This window comes from Hypomesus nipponensis, chromosome 8 (genome assembly GCF_054491055.1).
Source record: "Hypomesus nipponensis isolate SF chromosome 8, ASM5449105v1, whole genome shotgun sequence".
In the NCBI taxonomy this organism is placed as follows: Eukaryota; Metazoa; Chordata; class Actinopteri; order Osmeriformes; family Osmeridae; genus Hypomesus; species Hypomesus nipponensis.
The window spans coordinates 7,231,427-7,252,036 of NC_140368.1; the positions used below are offsets into that span (position 1 = coordinate 7,231,427).

Here is a 20,610-nt window from a genome sequence, read left to right on the forward strand (position 1 = left end):
TCTGCATGCTTCATCGAGTTCATTTTCGTTTCCTTTCCGTCAGCCTTGCCAGACTCTACACATTAACCACGATGTTGCCCTTTACATGGTCGTGTGATACATTATTTCTATCTCCGTCTCTCTCCCTCCAGTTCATAGCATTGCTGTATTTACAACAGAACAGTGTCCTGTCAGAGGGAGGTTGACCTCAATCCAGCCTCTTATTGGTATTGAGGCTGCGGGGCAGCAATGAATGTCACTCACTGTACCTGCGTGAGGAGCAGGGAGAGGGAGATGGAGGGAAGGGAAACGGAGGGGGAAAGAGAGGGGATGGAGGGTAGAGCAGGGAGAGGAGGGAGAGGAAGGAGAGAGGAGATTGCGGGGAGATGGGGACAGAGGTGGAAGGTGAGAAGCAGATGAAGGAGAGGAGAGGCAGCAGAGTCTGAGGAGGCAGCCGTTGTGTCTCAGGAGGGGCTGAGGACCCAGTGGGTCGGAAGCAGAGGAACCATCACCATCTGTCTCTGGTTGAACCTGACGAGACCCCACAGACAGAACGACAGACAGATGGACAGACAGACAGACAGACAGACAGACAGGCAGGCAGGCAGGCAGGCAGGCAGTGGACAGCCAGCCTGCTTTCCTGTCACAAATTGCCATCAGTTACACACACACGCACGCACACACTTATGCATACACACATTCTGTAAGCACACACAAAAACAACCTGCCCCAAATTCCTGCTGTTACACCAGTGTTAAGAGCCCAACTGGGTCTGATTGGAGCAGGTTGATCATCCCCAGGAGAGGAAGCAAGGAGTCAATAAAGCACTGCTTGATGAAACAGCTGGCCCCCTGGGATACGCACACACCCCCAATAAATGACTCAGTGCTGATGTGGAAGTGGAGCTTAGACACACACACAGACACACACACACACACACACAGACACACACACAGAGACACACACTCATCTCGGCAGACAGACAAGCATACAGCAAAAAAGAATACAAGACTTTTGTACATGTGTGTGTGACATCCTGATGTGAGCTGTCAGCATGCACACACCCTGATACACCATCAACCTGACGTGCTGTGTGCCATCCTGATATGACGTTGGCTCTCTCTCCCGCCCTGTCAATCATGGATGCAAACCAAAAGGAGCACCGCCCCCTTCTCCCGAACAAGGAAGTTCAAGTGATAGGGTGTGGTTATTGGGGGAAATAGGGGGCTTCTCAGCATGTGTCTTCATTTCCTGTCTGGTCACCGCCTCACCTTACCCCACTGCACTCGGCTGCACAATCCCTCCACATCACCATGGCAACACTGCAGACAACAGCATCATCGTGAGAGTGGGTGTGTGTTTGTGTGTGTTTGAGACACTGTCAATAATAACACTTAAAGCTGCAGTTCCTCCTAACAGTGGGGGCATGTAGAGACCAGACAGCTCGCTTTCAACTGTAACAGCTCATCTGTCACACACGCAGCCCAGCTTTTCTGTACACGCACTGGAAAACGACATGACAGCTAGCATACCAGCAGACAGAGAGAAAAGAGAGATGGAAACGAAAAGAGAGTTGTCAGCACATCAATAGAAATACAGAGGGCCTTTTCCATTTCACTTCCACTAACACAGATAAACTACATGTTATGACATGTTTTGGCCACCAGAGGCACTGCATGCCATGACTGGGATTGGGATTCGAGGTTGAGGGTGTTTTGTGAAATATCTCTACAGTATAACTGTCCTCTCCTCATCCTATTAAATCTTGTGACACTAGCAACGCCTCTGCAATAAAGTGCACCGTACGTTGTGTGAGTATGTGTGTGTGTGTCTTTAACCTTTTCCAATCTGTGACAAATGATTGATGATGGATCCATATGGAGGCTGACACCAGTTAAACTCCCCCATGGTCACATGACCCCCCCCCCAGCTTCAGACTAGCCCTAACACAACACTTGGATGGTCCCAAACACACATTTGAACACAAGATTATTTCACTATTATCCTTGTGAACCCAAGCGTCCAGCTCTTAGGCCCTAGCCACCAGTCCCAGGCCCCAGGATCCAACCCTCAGCCCTACTCAAGCTTCTCCATGCTGCCCTCCACTCCCAGGATAAGGCCCTTTCCAGCCAGACTCCCAGAGTCAACTCCAGGACAGCACCTCACTGAGTCACTAATGTCTCCAAGACTCCAAACAGCATGAGAGGGACAACCGAGGTCACCATTCACAACGAGCCTCAGACACTGACTCACGGGGTAAGCTCGGGCCAGCTCCGCTCATCCAGGGAGGCGGAAGCAGAGAGGACACTGAAAGATGTGTATAGTGCGGCGCTCCCGAGTGCTCACAGGCTATTTTAAACTCAAGACGCTCCACAGAGTTCCGGTCAAAAACACCGCGCACTGAGGAGCGCTCTGCTCCACGAGGTGCTATGTTTCTCTTGAGGCGATCGCTACCATTTTACTATAGAAATGATGCACTTTAAAAAGAGACCAGTTGGTTGCCAGGCACAGAGTTTCCAGGCTCAGAATGAGCTCAGACCCACCCAGGTGGAAATAACAGGCACCAACAAGAGCTCAGCTCAGGCTGACCACATTCTTCTGTAGGTTCTGGATATACGAGGATTGGCGTGGACGTGAAACCAAATATTAGCTGGCAGTTTCGTGAATGTTATCGCATTAATTCAATAAACGTTTTACAGCACTACCCATGAATGGTTATCTGGTGGTGAACTGTATCTCTGAGATAGTTATCCTGCGGTTGCTGGAACGTTATCTCAGCATTGGGCTGAGACGAGAAACCTGCTTTGTGGTAAAGAGAGACACGCAAATCATTCTCCTCCTCCTGGTCTTTCCTCTCCTCCCTGTACTCCATCACCTCCTCCTCCTGCTGTTCCTCCACCTCCCCATTCTCCATCTCCTGATCTTTTCATCCTCTCCTCCTCCTCCCTCTCCTCCTCATCCCTCTTCCTCCTCATCTCTCTTCCTCCTCCACCTCCTTCTTCTCCTCCTCTTCTTCCTTTTCCTCCTCCATCTCTTCTTCCTCCTCCCAGTCCTCCTCTCTAGCTTGTTCCATCAATGTCTCCTCCATGTTTAATTGGACCAGCCCCCTGGGCCACATCTATCATCCATATCACTGCTACTGCAGACGACTGCCGGTGCAGGTCACACACACGCATGCACGCACGCTCACACAGGCACACGCATGCACACGCAAACCAAGTGCACATGCATACAGACACACACAAACACACATGCACGCAGAGAAGGACACACACAGGTGCGCATCCACACAAAGACGCACGTGCACATACACTCAGGACTACACCCACACACAGCCTTCACTCTCACTGAGTGACAGGAAGTACACATAGCTCATGTTCACATTGGCTGCCTGTACGTTTGAAGGTCATGTCATTGACTAGCATTCAACTCTTTACAGTGCACAGTTACCACAAAATCACATCTGGGATCTCCAAAAGACGAGCACTGATTTTAGCCCTAGTGTACTCTCGATGAATTAAGTACCACATTTCAAACCCTGCAAGTCAAAGTATATACTTTTATTTTAGATTTCTTCTAGCCGTTTCTCCTTGCAGATTCTCCCTTTGATTTCAATGAAAGCAGAGGAGAAGTTCCAAGTACCAATGGGCTCTGAGTGGGTCACAGTGCCAGAGGGGGGGTTATCGAACCTCCATCCTGTGGATTCTTTACCGCAATGGTGGATGCTGATCATCCTTCCACTGATTAGGATGCAGTATCATGGAAACACGGAAGCTTCCAGAAGGATCCTTAACCCTGCCATGCTGAGATCTCTACAATCTCACCCTATCCAGTCTGAAGTAGGAGATAAAAGAGGGGAGGACTTGGGAGGAGAGAGAAAGAGAGGGAGAGAGGAAGAAAGGGAGAGAAAGAAGGGAGGGGGCATCTCATTGAGAAACAGAAGGACATTCTCAGGGACGAAAGCACCGAAAGAGAAACACACACATGCGCGCACACGCGTGTGCACACACACACACACAAACACATGGCAGTAAGTCATGTATGGTTAGTCCAGAACATAACACAACAGATGACGTGTATTTCCCCTATCATGCAACACTGTGTCTGTGTACGCGCGCGCATACAGCATGTGCAGGAGACAATTATAATCGGTTCGTCTCATGTGAAGTGGGACGCGAGCGACAGCGTGCAGTTAATCCTGTTTTCCTGTTCTCCTCTGTGATGATGTAAGAGAGGGAGGAGAGGATAGTAGAGGAGAGGACAGACAGACGGACGGACGGACGGACACAGCTACGCCTGCAGCCCCAGTACACGGGATTCTCTGTTGTTGTTTATTAAATCCCTCACTCGGTCTCCGTACACAGTTGTCTCATGCTACCAGCAACAATGGCATCTGGACGGGGCAGATTAAACGCGTTCCACTCTCCCTCTTCAACACAGGAACTAATCACTCAGCGGCCAAAGTGGCCAGGGCCTGCGAGGGGATTACTCCCCCAGCCAGAAGCTCTGTCCCTGGTCCTCTGACCCAGTGGCTTCCCCCTCTGCTGGAGCAGCACTCTGGAGCAGCCACAGGCGCTATCCTCCATTAGGCTTAGTGAACATGCGCCTTAACTTTGCCTGCTAATATCACACCGGGATTACAGCCCCAAATTCTGGGATTAAATGGATCCACAGGCCAGACTAGGTTGGGCAATGTGTGTATCCGGCGGAGAATCGTGTTTGAGTGTGAGAGAGAATATAGAGTAGAATGGGTAGAGAGAGTGAGTTAGTGTTCAATCCCAAAAGTTGGGTTTATGACGATAGCCAAAAGAGCGTAGTTACCTCGGCTGAACCAAACACACACACACGGATGCTGTTTACTAGAGGCCAGAGAGACAAAGGTGTCTTTGTTCTGATGCAACTGGAGCAGTGTTTACCTGGGAGTTCGGAGATTGTTCCTCTCTCTATGATGTGCTTCCTGTACAGAGTCTTCAAGACCTTGGCGCTACCGAAGCGTTTGAAACGACTCTTGACGTTGTTGTAGTACCATTCCAGAGACTGGGTCCTTAGAATCCTGGAGGGTGGAGGAGGAGCAGGAAGAGATAGAAGAGGAAAGAAACAGAGACAGACAAGAGTCAGTCAAAGGTGAAATTAAACATGGCACAAAGAGAGTTCGGAAAGAAACAGTTCGGAAGAACTTTCTAATAACTTTAGGTTGTAAACTCAGAACCCAAACGTTTCATTTTGTGTCTTTACACTGCAGTGGGAGATAAATAGACCTGCTTCAGACAAGTGTCTCGGTCACTGCTCTCCATGTGAACCAATACAAGTGAAGTTAATTGGCTCATGGCCAATCCCCATTCACGATATTGAGTCAGCTACCTGGCATCATTTCAAACTCAAGTTGACAGTCATCCAGTCCACAGTCCCATAGACACACAAAGCTCCACTTAGACTCTTTGGAGAAAATAATTGGCTTCCAAATCTGGATGACCAGGGCTTTACTCTCCAGTCTGGTCCTGTGTATGTGCGCGTGTTTGTCTTGGGTGTGTGTGTGTGTGTCTTTGAAGTCCACTCCCCTATGGTGTGAAGCTGCTAGTGGGAAGGCTGAAGCCTGTCCCAATTCCTAAGCGCTGACTGTTACGTAAACTGCATTCCATTGTGGGGTGAGTTTTGAGTTGGGATTGACCAAACAATCACAAGAGTGCAAAAAATGGTCATTGAGATGTGTGCAGGATGTGAGTGTATGTATGTGTGTGTGTGAGTGAGTGAGTGTGCTTTCTTCTTCATCAGAGTGACACACCAGTAAGTGAACACTAAGAGGATCCTGAGTGTCCCCGAGGCTTCATAGTTTGAAGGAATCTCTCCAATCCCATCTTTTCTTTTCTTCTCCCTCCTTCAATCCCCTCAGACCTGCATCCTACCCCCCCCCCCCTCCCCCTCCATCCCTCCCTGCCTACTTTCATCCTTCCCTGCTGGCATTCTTTTCACCCTCCTTCCCTCCCTCCATCCATCCCTCCCTCCCTTCCACTCTCTCTGAAGAGTTCAGAAGCTCTGCCTCCACCAGCAGTCTGTTCTCAGCACCCGAACTCCATCCTCCTCAATCAAACCACCCAGGGGTCTTTATCTATGCTCTACCCCCATAGCGGGCGGCACAAGACGGCAAAAAAAATGCACCCCAAATTGCAGAAGTATTTTTGATTCAGGGAAGCAAGGGCAGATGGAAATAGGTTTTCCTGAACTCCAAAATGAGCTTATGACCTTAGAAAGGGCCCTTTGACCTATGAGGCATGTAGCAAAAAACAGGAAATTGCTGCAATTCCATTTGGCAGTGAATGGAATCACAAGTTCTCTCAGGGCTGAATGCACCCAGATGCTGAGATGATTATGGCGTTTTGCAATATCACTTTCCTAATGAAAAACATTGTATGTGAATATGCCATGGTTGATTAGAGAGTGGACTCATTTGTGGCCTGGTCTGGCTGTGTGCTTTGACTACTGTGCCACCGTGGTAACGTATTTAAAGGCCTGCATGTTCCAGACCACTGATCAGGAGATGTTGTGAAGCAGCCGTCTGATTGGTTGCCTCTATTTCTCTGCTCTACCCTCTCTGCTCTCCATGTCTCTCTGCTCTGCTCGCTATCTACTGTTTCTCTACTGTTTCTTTACTGTTTCTCTCCCTGCTTTCTTTCTGAACTGTCTCATTCGTTCCTGCTCTTTCTGTCTCTGCTCTCTCTCCTTGTAATCTCACTGTCACCACAGTCTAGACGAACCCAACCCAAACTAAGCTTCTCATCTCAAGACAAAAGAATTTGGGAGAACCAAGGAATCTTCATATACTTGCAGAATTACAATAATGACTGAAAGAGAAGTGGATCAGGGGAGGTTTCAGTGTGAGTAAAGTATCTCCATACTGCTCGCTCCTACAAATACCCATCCCATAATAAGGCTGGGAGATCCCTTATGTTCCCCTGCTCTGCACACATAAATAAAACAGAAAGGAATTCCTTGAGATGCTCTCCAGACACAGGGCCTGCCCTCCCTCCCTCCCTCCCTTCCTCCCTCCCTTTTTGGAGCATGAGAGACAAGCTCACCCCCCCACTCTCTTTCTCTGTATCTCTCCCTCTCTCTTTATCTCTCTTTTTATCTCTCTCTTTATCTCTCTCTTTTTATCTCTCTCTCTCTCTCTCTCTCTCTCTCTCTCTCTCTCTCTCTCTCTCTCTCTCTCTCTCTCTCTCTCTCTCTCTCTCTCTCTCTCTCTCTCTCTCTCTCTCTCTCTCTCTCTCTCTCTCTCTCTCTCTCTCTCTCTCTCTCTCTCTCTCTCTCTCTCTCTCTCTCTCTCTCTCTCTCTCTCTCTCTCTCTCTCTCTCTCTCTCTCTCTCTCTCTCTCTATATATATATATATATATATAAATATGTATCTCTGTCTCTCTCTGTATCTCTTTGTCAATTTGCACATCTAAATGAGATCTAAATAAAAAATGTGAAAGCGCTCAAATAAAAGACACCCTCTGTGGCTCTTGCCAAGGTCTGCTTCTCTGGCAAGAGCAGATATTACCATAATTGACTTTCTGAGTCATCTAATGAATTGGAGTGGTTTCTGTCAGAGGTGGGGGGGGGGGGGGGCGGCTTTAACCGGAGATCAAACAGAATCTGTCCTCGCTCTGAAAGCTATCGCAGGATTCTTTTTCGAATGAAGGAACATAAGGCGGTGGAGACATCGTTCTTGCTTTTTCCTTTGTGCGGATCAGAGCTGGGGGGGGGGGGGGGGAGACAGACACAAGGAGCTCTCAAGCCGCATGTCTTAATGAGAATATAGTGTCTGAAGCGCTGTGGTCTCCTGCTAATTTGACCGCTTCAATCATGGCTCCACTTTAACTTGACGGGTGGGGCAAGGGAGGGGGGGGGGGTGTTTCCTATTTCAAACTTGAACAGAAAGTGAAGAAAAACTTTCAAAAGGCATGATAAGGACGTCCAGCTGTGTTTCCCGCCAGCCTTCCTAAGGTGGAGGCAGCCTGCAGCAGGGCCTCTCTCCAGCAAGGGCTGCCAAAGGTGAGGTGGTCGTCTATTTATTCCGCAAACAAACAACGTTATGCAAATAATGGATTTATGTAAACCCTTATGTAAGATTACTGCTGGTTGAGTACAAGCCTGCTCTAAGTAAACGGACAAGCAGTCAAGAATGAGCCTGGAGGCAACAAGCTTGTAATATTAATCAAGTTCATCATTCAACAAATTAGCGACTAATTCCTCTTTACAAACAAACAAGATCGGGTCCCTTACTGTTCCTCCGGTGTGTCTCAGTGTAGCTTTGTTCTATAACCCCAGACAGAATGTATGAGTACCAGGAAACGACAGCTAGTGAGTGATTGAAGGCGCGGACAGGATGATAGAGTGTCTGTGTGTTCAGCTTGTGAGTGTGTGTTTAAGTAAGTGACTGTGCGTGACACACGCTCTGCTCCCTCTGTTCCACTCTGCTCTGAGTCCGTTAGTGGCAGCGTCTGGGTACATTGTGTGCTAGAAGCACCCCTGTCTTCACCTGCCTTTCCAGATCTCTGCAGAGAGAACACACCCCAAAGGATAACTGCAGGTCCCAATCTCCCCAGGCTACCAGCAAGACCCCTTGTTGATGCCCCTTCTTAGAAGATGAGGGGGGTATTGATCTCCTGTCGGGGTCTGCGTGTAGGGCCCTAGGTGTGATGGGCATTCACACAGGGAGCAGGGATGAAGAGACCCCAGACCACATAATCAGTGGTTTGGTAATTGACTCTTACAGACACACGCACACGCATGCACACACACACACAGAGCCACACACTCTGGTGTCATCCAGCTCACCGGTCACTTGGTGGTTCTAAATTTAGGAGCAGCACATCTTGCTGCTCAGGCACTGCCGGGCAATTCTCTCACTCACCCAAACCTCATCTTCCCTTCAACACCTCCCCCCATCCCCCATCCCTCACCCCCCCCCCTCTCTCTCTCTCTCTCTCTCTCTCTCTCTCTCTCTCTCTCTCTCTCTCTCTCTCTCTCTCTCTCTCTCTCTCTCTCTCAAGACATCCAGACCCCCTGGCTCTTCCAAGGGCAATGGCAGCATCTGGCACAGACCAGGGACAAACAGCAGGGCAGAGAAGGCAGTACTAGGATAGACTAGGAGAAGCTCTAGGATCGTATCTAATGATATATACTGCTCTCTCGTAGACCTGTATGTGCGGAGTTGGAGAGTGTATGTAGAGAGTCACAGTCTGGATAGACTACTCACTCTGTAGGGAGGGAGTCATGTACTATTCATAGGAAGTCATCGACAGTCCATAGGGTGTGATAGACTGTTTACATTTTAAGTCCTAGACAGTTAGTCTAGCAGCAGGATCAACACTGTACACACAGTAATGGTAATGCTAAGCACCCTGGTAATGCCAGTCATCAATTTACACTACGCTGTGAGAGCAGAGGAGTATGAGACAGACTGATAGGTGGTGAGGGAGAACCAGTAAGAAAGGGCAAGACAATGAGACGCCTTCCTCGTCTGTCCCCACCTGCTAATCTAGGTTCCTCCTGGATGGCCTGCTGCCACTAGAGGAGCCCCTGATGAGAGAAGCTCCAGACTGGACCCAGGGCACCATCCAGCAGGCTAAGAGTGGAGTCCAGCCATGGGGTGGAACTAACAGTCAGAACATGTGCTGCTGTAATCTTGTTCCTGTCACCCCCAGCCTATCTGGCCCCTCTGCTGGGCTAATGACATTGTAGCTGGGAGCGACTCCAGCCTTGAGGAGTTAAGAACGCAGCACACTGCAGCTGCAGAGAGAGGGGCGTACAAGCATGTTTATTCATTCTTAAGAAGCGGAATGTTTGTCTTTTACGGCTGCAGCGTGGTTGAAAGCCCAAGACAAATGTTCCACTTTGTGGGACAGTAAAGGGAATCTCGAATCTAGAATGTAAACAAGACAATGTTCATTCATAAATGTCTAACCTCTGCTCGTCCTAACAGTCGTGTATGTGGCTGTGTTTGGTGACTCCAAGTCGGGTAGCAATTCCATTGTTGTTATCCTCCAGCTTTCCAATGTTATCCTCATACTCGACGGAGGATTAGAAATCGACAGAAAACGGAAAAATGACTTTTAGCGAAATAAACAACCGCAGGGGTTAGGGTTAGGGTTAGACCCTTGACATGACCCAGGGGTCATGTCAAGTCATCTTAACGCTTTAACACCTGGACAACCGAAGCAGAGATGACACAGAAGGACACACGGTAGAAGAAGCCATGTGACCACACCTAGCCTGTGATCAGAGTGTCACCTTCACTGACTAGGAGGTAGGGTGGAGAAATGAGAGGGGTTGAGGAGAGAAAGACAGAGATGTGTGTGTGTGTGTTTGAGAGAGAGAGAGAGAGAGAGAGAGAGAGAGAGAGAGAGAGAGAGAGAGAGAGAGAGAGAGAGAGGAGGCGGTCATGGGGACACATCACACCCCAGATGCATGGGGCATTAGTTCCCCGTCCCTATTTTTAGAAGTCACGCTTCATCCTCAGCCTGTGTTATCCATGCGGATCGATTTTCAATAGGAGGGAGGGAGAGAGAGATATGGGGGGAAAGGTAAAAAAAGAGGAAAAGAGTGAGTTAGATAAGGAGAAGTAAAGGGACAGAGAGTAAGCGAGAAAAGGAGAGAGAGTGTGTTTGAGAGAAAGAGAGAGAGAGAGAGAGAGAGAGAGAGAGAGAGAGAGAGAGAGAGAGAGAGATAGAGAGAGAGAGAGAGAGAGAGAGAGAGAGAGAGAGAGAGAGAGAGAGAGAGAGAGAGAGAGACCCTGACCTGCAATCTTTCATCTCTGGCTGCATTTCCTTCAAGTGCTCTGGGCCCGCACCTTTGCTCTGTAAGGAACAAACCCTTCCTACTCCTTCACTTGATAAGATGGCTTCCCCCCAAAAAAGAGGTTGACAAAGGGAATATTTTAAAGTGGATAACAATGTCAAAGGCACTGAACTGAAGGTCGCATTCAGACTATCAGCTTGGCTGACAGGCTGTTTGACTGAGGGAGAGCTGACATCCATGTCTCATCCACATCTCTAATCTGAGAGAGAGAGAGAGAGAGAGAGAGAGAGAGAGAGAGAGAGAGAGAGAGAGCGCACCCGGAAAGTAGAATTCAAGTCCTGACACTTCAGAGTATTATGGGAAACCACCTGTGTGGTCCCTTTTCTTCCGGGTCAACGGGCATTAGAGTGTATCTGTGACATCATGTATTGTAGCTGGATTGCCATGTTTTAAAAGTAAACTTGTTAATTTGCTGTTCTGTACATGGAAAAACAAACCTCATACGTCAAGTCCAGAATAACAGAACAGCTCCATTATCTCCTGTATTCTGGTTGCAGTTCAGCAGAGCTATGACGTTGGCAGTTAACAGTAACAGTGCAATATATCATGTAACATGACATTAAGAGGATTAACATTGTGTCCGTATCTGAGCCTGAGTGCTGGATCACTCAGCCTCTCATATTGGAGACAGGACACACGTGCACACACACACACACACATTTAGTTATTTAGCAGACGCTCTTTCCAGAGCGACTTACAGTAAGTACAGGGACATTCCCCAAGTAGGGTGAAAGAGAGAGAGAGAGAGAGAGAGAGAGAGAGAGAGAGAGAGAGAGAGAGAGAGAGCGCACCCGGAAAGTAGAATTCGAGTCCTGACACTTCAGAGTATTATGGGAAACCACCTGTGTGGTCCCTTTTCTTCCGGGTCAACGGGCATTAGAGTGTATCTGTGACATCATGTATTGTAGCTGGATTGCCTTGCCCAAGGACACAACGTCATTTGGCAAGACCGGGAATTGATCAGGCGACCTTCAGATTACGAGCCCGATTCCTTAACCGCTCAGCCATCTGACTCCACAGACACACCAAGAACACTGGAGATGATAGCACAGCTCTGAACCGTGCTCACTCCCGTTTTCCTCACTGTAAATAAAGCAGTATGTATTCTGGAGCCAGCATCATGAGCTGCTCTATAAACACACGGAATGGCCTCGCCCCACGGGACACAGTGGGGTTTCTCTGGTCGAAGCTTAAGACACTTTAATACTCCCCCAGCGGACGTGAGTAACAAAGAATTGGAGAATGTGTTTGTGTGTGTGTGTGCATGTGTGTCTGAGCGAGGATACGTGCGTGAGTGTGTGCATGCGTGTACATGTCTGTGTGTGTGTGTGCGTTTGTGTGTGTGCACGTCAGCCCATCACAATAATTTCTCCACGCTTGTCACCCCCGAGGCCACATCTTCTAGTCACTTGAGTGCGTTTTATATGAGGCAGTACAGTCCCAAAACAGGACCATAAATGCTGCCATTTCACTGCAGAACCACCAATTAAGAAAGCCACGAATGTCCCTTCTCTCAAACAAGACCCTTGTGGGTGTCAAGGGGTAAGGGTCCCTTGAGGTTGTAGACCAGACCAAAGAGACAAATAACACTAACTATAGATCCTCTTTTTACAAACCTTCCATGGATGACATCATTTGCAAACACACAAGGTGGGTGTGGTGAACAATAATGCTGGTCATTCAGAGCCAGACAAAAATAATGCAGATGTGTAGGATGTCTGAAACAACTGTTCTCTGACTGGTCATATGGACGGTCTGTGGACTTGATAGTTAAACAGTTAAACAACTCTCAACTTTGAGTCAGTTTTATGGGTGCATGAAAAAAACAGTGGCTACTTTGACACAATGCAGCCTTAAGACTAGTGCAAAGGTTTGCATTGAAAGGCATTATATTTAACACTATGTAGAGGCAATCACAGAACTCTGGATCTTTCTCCCTCCCTTTCACTTCTTTCTCTCTCCCTCCTTACGGCTATCTCCTGTTGGTCTAAATATTTTAAAGGATGACAGAATAGCATTAAAAAAGGTGCTGGCAAGTGACCACATATTGTAATGTCTCTGGCTAAAATACTGTCTTGGGCATCTGCAGTTTATGAATAAGGGAGTATCTGGAACCTGAGGAGGTATAAATTAGGCGAGGTTTTCATTTTTATGAAACTTAATTCAAGCCAATGAGTATCTTGAACTAGCTGTCCTGACAAGTCAGACACGTAGCAACTGGGTAACAGTGTGTGTGTGTGTGTGTGTATGTGTGTGTGTCTGTGTGTGTGCGTGCGTGTATGTGTGTGTGTGTGCGTGCGTGTATGAGCCAGTCCTGAGTAAGTTTTCGCCCCATCGGCTCAGCAGTCAGCCAGATAGACCAGGAGGACCATCAATGACACACTCCCTCCCTCATCCCTCCATCTCTCTCTCCTTCTCTTTTTGTCCACAGAACTGGAGAATCTTTGCATAGAGAAGCAGCAGATTATCCTATACATCCTACATAGCATACGGTGTACATTAGTCAACTTCTCCATAGCCTGTCATATACAGCTCTACCGATTCCCCTACCAGTCTACCCCATTACCCCAGGCATCAATCTCTCTGCCTCTCTCTGTCTCTCTCTCTCTCTACAATTATCAGTGCATATAGAAGGGTTTCTGTGCCAGTGGCTCCATGGCACAGCCAGAGACAGATGGAGGATTGGAGACAGACTGGAACAGCCAGGCAAGCAAATACAGAAATGTCCTTCTCAGACCCACCTGGGGCTCTTTGCTACAGACTAACAGCTAACACAGTGCTAACAGCTAACACAGGGCTAACAGCTAACATAGTGCTAAAAGACAACATCTCGCCAACAGCTAACACCATGCTAAACGGTAGCACAGAATTAACAGCTAATATCCTGCTAAAAGCTAATATCATGCTAATGCTAACAGTGTTACTAGCAAACACGTGGCAAGGAACTCTCAAGGACAATTCAGTCCAGCACATGGTATGACATGCAAACCTGACAAACTCCAGTATTCCAGCAGCAAACATCACGTTTAATCTCATTAGAGGCCATGACAGATTAACATGAGCTGGGCTAAATTAGGATATAGAGGGGGGGATCACAGTGACGTGAGACGTAAGACGTGTTCTTTGCGTAGGATGCCATAGTATAACGAGTGAGACTAGTAGGTTCTGCTCCACATTTAGATTGCATCCAAGCATACCTGCTGGACATTTACATTTAGCAGACGCTCTCATCCAGAGAAACTTACAGCAGGGACATTCCCCCGAGGCAAGTGAAGTGTCTTGCCCAAAGACACAACGTCATTTGGCACAGGAATCGAACCGACAACCTTCTGATTACTAGCCCGATTCCCTAACCGCTCAGCCACCTGACATCCCTGTAAAGAGCCAGTCATGAACCCAGGCCATTTAAAACAACAAGTGAGAACTTTTATGTAGCAACTCACTTTAACCATAGGATTAAACAGCATCAAACATATTAAATCAAGCGACAGGACAGTAGGAGTTCTCAGCGCTAAGCCCAAAGAGTGTAACAATAACGTCCTCACATCTTCTGGATAGCATGAGTTGCATGAACTGTACGTTGAGCTCATTCCAAAGACTTACACTACAAAGCTGTGAGCTCTAAAGAGGGGTGGTAAACACTGGTCACTCAAGCCAAAAGCTGAAAGCGTGCATGTGTGTGTAAGATAAAGAGAGAAAGGAGGGTGAGAAAATATGCATCTGTGTGTGTGTGTGTGTGTGTGTGTGTGTGGGAGGGGGGGTTCACATCGCTTAAGTGTTATAACCCCCCCCCCTCCCCACCACCACCACAACTGACACAGTCATCCATGGTCCTCCTCGACACACTCCAGAGTTGTCCCAGGCTACCCAGCAGCACAGTCCAGAGTCGTCCCAGGCTACCCAGCAGCACAGTCCAGAGTCGTCCCAGGCTACCCAGCAGCACACTCCAGAGTCGTCCCAGGCTACCCAGCAGCACAGTCCAAAGTCGTCCCAGGCTACCCAGCAGCACAGTCCAGAGTTGTCCCAGGCTACCCAGCAGCACAGCCCTCTATTATTCATGCCAGGAGGCTGATATGGAACCCTGAGTACCGTAGGGAGAGATGGTGCAGTGCAGGGCTCTCCATCCCTATTCCTGGGGAGCTGCAGGCTTCCTCTCCGAACCCTACTTTTAGCTCACCCCACTTCGCTTGTCTGCCAGCTAATTATTAGAATCAGCTGTGCTCATTTAGGACTGGAGCTAAACACCTACAGGCTCAAGCTCTTCAGGAACATGGTTGGACAGACGTGCTTGTGTAAACCTCCCTGATCGTTATCTTCAACCTCTACATGTCAAGGTGATTCCCTCCGAACGAGACAAAGCTCGATAGCAGATGAGATTGGACTGGAGAGCAAATCAGCATGAATAACTGCCGGCCTCACCGCGGGCCGACTTTAACGACAATCATCCAGCTGAGAGCGAGGGCGTCCCCCACAGCCACGGGCCCTCTGCTCGCCGCTCGCTTCAATACAGTCAAAACACTTTTTATTGCTGAGCAGCCGACGCTGCGAGAACACAGCGGGCGGCAGGGCAGCCCTGTGACAGGCGACAGGACACCCTGCGCACGTGTGCCACGCGGGAATGGAGAAACGCAGTGAGACCGATTGACGCGGGTCAAGCATGAACCGACGGAGGTATAGCTCAATGACATTTCAGTGTGTCCTCTCGGGAAAACCAAGATCAGAGTTGATCGCACCTGGGAGGAGTCCGTTCTCACCATCACCTCACCCGCACTCACTCCAGAGAGGAGGGGGGGTGATGGTTGAAGGGTTTGGGGGAGGGAGGAGGGGGAAGGGTCCTACAGACCAGGGGAAGCCTGTGCTCCCTGGCTGACCCTGACGAGCAGGTGGACTCGAGCAGATGATCCATAAACATGTGCAGCTGTGAGGGAGATGAATGCAGATACTGGAAGTCGATTTGTAAAAGAGGCACCACCAAAACACAAAACACAACTGTCACAATGACATTAGAGACCCAAAACCAGGAATACGTGATCGCATGTGTGTGTGTGCACAGGCGTCAGCCTGAGGGCGTTTTACACAGCAGGCAGTCACCCAGGCGGTCTTCCAGGCAGGCAGGCAGCCAGACAAGCAGGCAGTCTCTCTGGATCCCTATTGTTTACCAACATAGTATCAACATGGAGGGTGCCAAAACGCAAAAACAAAGTAACAGAGAACAACACAGTACAGGGGTATGGAGGTGGTACTGTATCAATTTATATATTCGGCACAGAGAACTAACAAGCTACGTTGGGATTTTCAGTAGTAACACCATGGGGTTGGGGGTTGATATGTGACTTGTTGAGGCTGATATTGCACAGAAATGAATTAGTCGTATGAGTGGACTGTACACAATTTTCCGGGACCCTGCTTCATTCGCAAACACCAAAATCGGAGCTGGAGGTTTTACAACCGAGGGGAGATGTTCTCTGCGTCTGTGGCGAGGTGAAGGTACTGCGTGAGCAATGCGACTCCAGTGGCTGTTTGTCTGGTGCAGTGAGAGGCCCTTACGAGAAGAGACCACCTCACATCTACAAACTGGCAGGGGGCAGGAGGAAAAAGAGAGCTCATTCAAAATTCATGGCTCCGTACATACATTCCTGCAGGCTGGATGAAACCCAACAGTGGCAGCAGCCTAACCTACAGGCTACTACACGTACACACTCGCGCGCGCACATGAAACACACAGTCCTAACGAGATTTGGCCAATATGTAGGGCGAGGCAGACTGATCTATGCTGTTGGAGTCCGTCAGTCCATCTGTCAGTCAGCTTGGTGGCAAGGCCAGGGTTGTGGGCTATACTGCTGATGAGAGCACTATATCAAACACCCTGATCCTGGCCTCAGCAGAAGATATATATTTATATACAGAAAGCAGAAGATTGATACAGGAGTACACACACACACACACGAACACACACACACACACAAGGACACAGACAAAGGGTTAGCAGTTTTGCCGGTGTATCTACCTGGTAGATCAATGATGCCAGTAGCATGTGTGTTGGTGTTTATCTGTTTCAACGAGTGAGTGAGTGCAAGTGAGTGAGTGTGTGTGTTTGTATAAAACTATCGGTGTGTGTTTATTTGTCGTTTTTTTGACTTGTACATATGTGTTTGGGTATATTGTCTGTTATTTTGAGTGTGTGTGTTTTTGCGCGTGTGTGTGGTGTGCCTGTGTGTTGCATGTGCGTGTGTGCGTAATCTGGCAAGCCTATCAGAAGACACACTCAGCTCTAACTTGAGGCATCCAACATCTCCTCTGATCAGTACAGTACAATACTGCCAAGGTTCCAGCCCCTTGTCACCAACTCACTCAGTGTCTACCTCCTCTCTACCTTACCGACACGGTCTCCCTCATCCACCCATCTCTGTAAAGTCAGCAAGCAGGACTTAGAAATGATCTGAGCATTTGTGAAACACAAACGAGATGTCTGAACTCCCAGCATCCCTGCCTGGCAGTGTTAACCACTTCAGACGGTCCTAAACAAATATGATAACACAAGCTGAGCACCCAGGTATTAAATCACTATCAAACGATGGACGAGGAGCAGATAGCTGGGCTGCATGAGGAGGGGCTGTGAAGACTCGGGAAAGGGTACACAAACTGGGAGCCCTGCAGAATCATTTATATGCCGGCCGGGAGGGAGGGAGGGAGGGAGGGAGGGAGGGAGGGAGGGAGGGAGGGAGGGAGGGAGGGAGGGAGGGAGGGAGGGAGGGAGGGAGGGAGGGAGGGAGGGAGGGAGGGAGGGAGGGAGGGAGGGAGGGAGGGAGGGAGGGAGGGAGGGAGGGAGGGAGGGAGGGAGGGAGGGAGGGAGGGAGGGAGGGAGGGAGGGAGGGAAAGTAGCGGGAGAGGGAGACTTTGTGAGTGAGTCAGGGAGAGATTAAAAGAGAAAGAGTGCAAGGAGCAAAGAGAAAGGGAGGAGAAGAGAGTCAGAGATAATGAGAAAGAACGAATGATGAGAGAGAAAGAGAGAGGGGGAAAAGAGAAAAGGAAAACACATCAATTAAAACGCCTCAGTACTCAGAGCAGAACACCAACAGTGGGATAGCAACATTAGCATATCGGCTAATTGTTATTCATGCCCAATGCCACACTTTCCAGGAAAACCAGTCAATGAGTTCATGATTTGCATGCAGGTTATTGTATATGTTTGTGTTAATGAATGTGTGTGTTTGATTAGCGACACAAAGTACATTATTTTGTGCGAACCCAAATAATTTGGTCAGCCCTGATAACTAGATAACACACAAAAATGTTCTTTCTACACGCGCACACACTCACACTATTCATCCACACAAACATGCTGGAGCCCAAATACTAATACTCATATTCCCACCCTGGACTGCACTGTGGAGATGAGGGAAAGGGATTTGTGCAATTATGGAAATGTTTGCATAGGAAGAAGCTCAATCCTCCCCCTCCTAAATCCCTCCCTCTATCTTTTTCTCTCTCTTCAAAGGGGGCTCTCGGGGGAGGGAGGGAACGCGTGGTGAATATGAACGCTGAGGTGTCAATATCTCATTTCTGCACTGGAGAGCACACTGTGGCAGAGAGTCAGATGGAACTGTCCGCCCGGGGGAGGAGAGCCGGAGAGAAAGGAGACAGAGAAGGAAGAGAGAGAGCGAGGAAGAGACAGAGAGAAAGACAGAGAGAAAGACAGACAGACAGAAAGAGACAGAGAGAAGACACAAGCTGAGACAAAGAGAAGAAGGAAGAGCAGCCAATCACATCTCTCGCATCACCGTCAGGCAGACTGCATCCAGTCTATGACAGGAAATGAAAAATGGCCAGGGTTCTAGAGATTTCTGATGCTAATGTTGCCTTGTGATAGATCATATCTGACCAACAATCCAATTTCAGAATCATACAATTTCCAATTGTGCGCCAGAAGGTTTGGAAGCCTGCATGACGAGCAATGGAGTTCTGGGGCATGGTATTAAGTTCCAGTTTCAAGTCACAAAGCAGAACTAATGCAACAGGGGAAACTCAATGGCAGCCAGGGGTACTGTACTAGGATAGAGCAGCAATATTTTATGCTGCATGCATGGCTTCTTGACTGGCGCTGGGGTCACATGGGCGTGTGTCAGAGGCGTCACTGGCTCAGTCTCACCACCCACACAGACAGACAAAATGACAGCAGAGACACCACGGCATGCTAACCCACAACAATGACTCAGAGATCCGCAAAGTGACAGAGGGCTACCAGACACACCCGCAAACATTCCCACACACAAACACAAAGAACCGCACACAGACCAACACACAACACATGCTCACACAAACTAATGTCCTTACATACATAACCATATGCATATAGCCACACACAGATAACCACACACAGATAAACACACATGCAGTCATACAAAGAACCACACATTACACACAAGTGTCCTTTGGCTCACGCTGATCTAGCTTGTGGGCTGGGGTGCTCAGCAGTAATTAAGACTGAGGAAGCTCTTGCACAAATACTATTTGCCAAAAGGAATGAGTTCTTTAATTGGGTCTATGCTTTCGTTTAGGGGAGCACGGCTTTTAAATGTACCTTCATCAAGCGAGAACCCTACTTTTGCCTTCTCCCTTCCACAGAGAAATACACAGTGCCCACAGACACTATATCCCCTGTACTTATTATACCTGCTGGAGTTGCGAGTGTGTCTATATGAGTGTCTGCCACAGAGCATGCGTGGAGCAGAGGTTATCAAGACGAGAGCAGAGAAGGTGAGACAGTGATAGAGCGAGAGGAGGAGACAGAAAACAAAAAGGGAGAGCTTGAGCGAATGAGCATTAAAGAGAAACAGTCCTAGTCATAGAGGGACAGAGAAAAACAGACGAAGAGAGAAGAGGGAGGACGAACAGGCCCAGTGTTCAGTTCTCACTATTCAGTTATCCTGGTGTTCAGTTATCCTAGGTTTCAGTTCTCTCAGTATTCAGTCATCTTAGTGCTGGGTTATCCAAGTGTTCAGGAAGAGCAGTGTTACGTACTGCTGTCAAATCCTTTCCATTAACGTAAAGCTTCTTTAAAATATGGAGTGAGTTCTTACAGCCATTGCCCCTCAACATATCTCCATAAGCTCTCTCTGTCTCTCTCTCTCTGTCTTTCTCTCTCGCTGCCACTCTCTCTGCCACTCCCTCCCTTTCCTTTTCCCTCTCTCACATGTTCTTTTTCTCTCTCACTCTCTCCCCCTGCTCTTTCTGACCCTCATTCACACACACGCACACACACACACACACACACGTGAGACTGCAGCCACATCCCTAGACAGCCTATAAGGAAGCACACAGACTTGCCCTGTATTCTGAATCTACACACACACACACACACACACAAACCACTACCTATAAGCCTTTGCCTGTATGTCACATACAATCTCATCCATGTGTCGGAAGACAACACATTTAATGAAATATGAATATGTCTAACATGTAGTAAGACATTCCAGTAGGCTAGTCCAGATCCATCAGGTGATGAGACACAGACAGACTGCAGCAGGATGAGAACAGATTGTCTGTGTGAAAATGGAGATGCGCTGGTCACAAGAAACCATTCCAGACCGGAGACGTCCTGACATTCAGCGAGCAGTCAGCACACAGAGACACCCAGAGTCTGAGCCTGCTGGCTCTCCTTCTCCAAAAACACCCCCAAGCTGAAGATATCTCCTTTTTCATCTTTCCTCTTCTTCCTCCTCTCCACTTTTTTTTTCCTTGAGTTATTTCACGGTTTCTTCAGAGAATGCTTGCCATTTACAAGACACA

At 48.4% G+C, this 20,610-nt stretch overlaps 1 protein-coding gene across 1 annotated transcript in view; it reads right to left on the minus strand.

Annotated features, from left to right (window-relative positions):
• The window catches only part of myripb (myosin VIIA and Rab interacting protein b), a 66,033-nt gene that overhangs the window by 9,842 nt on the left and 35,581 nt on the right, over positions 1–20,610 (minus strand). The window contains exon 4 of the mRNA XM_084702538.1: positions 4,896–5,032. Coding sequence (XP_084558664.1) covers positions 4,896–5,032 — 137 coding nt within the window. The remainder of the gene's footprint in view (positions 1–4,895; positions 5,033–20,610) is intronic.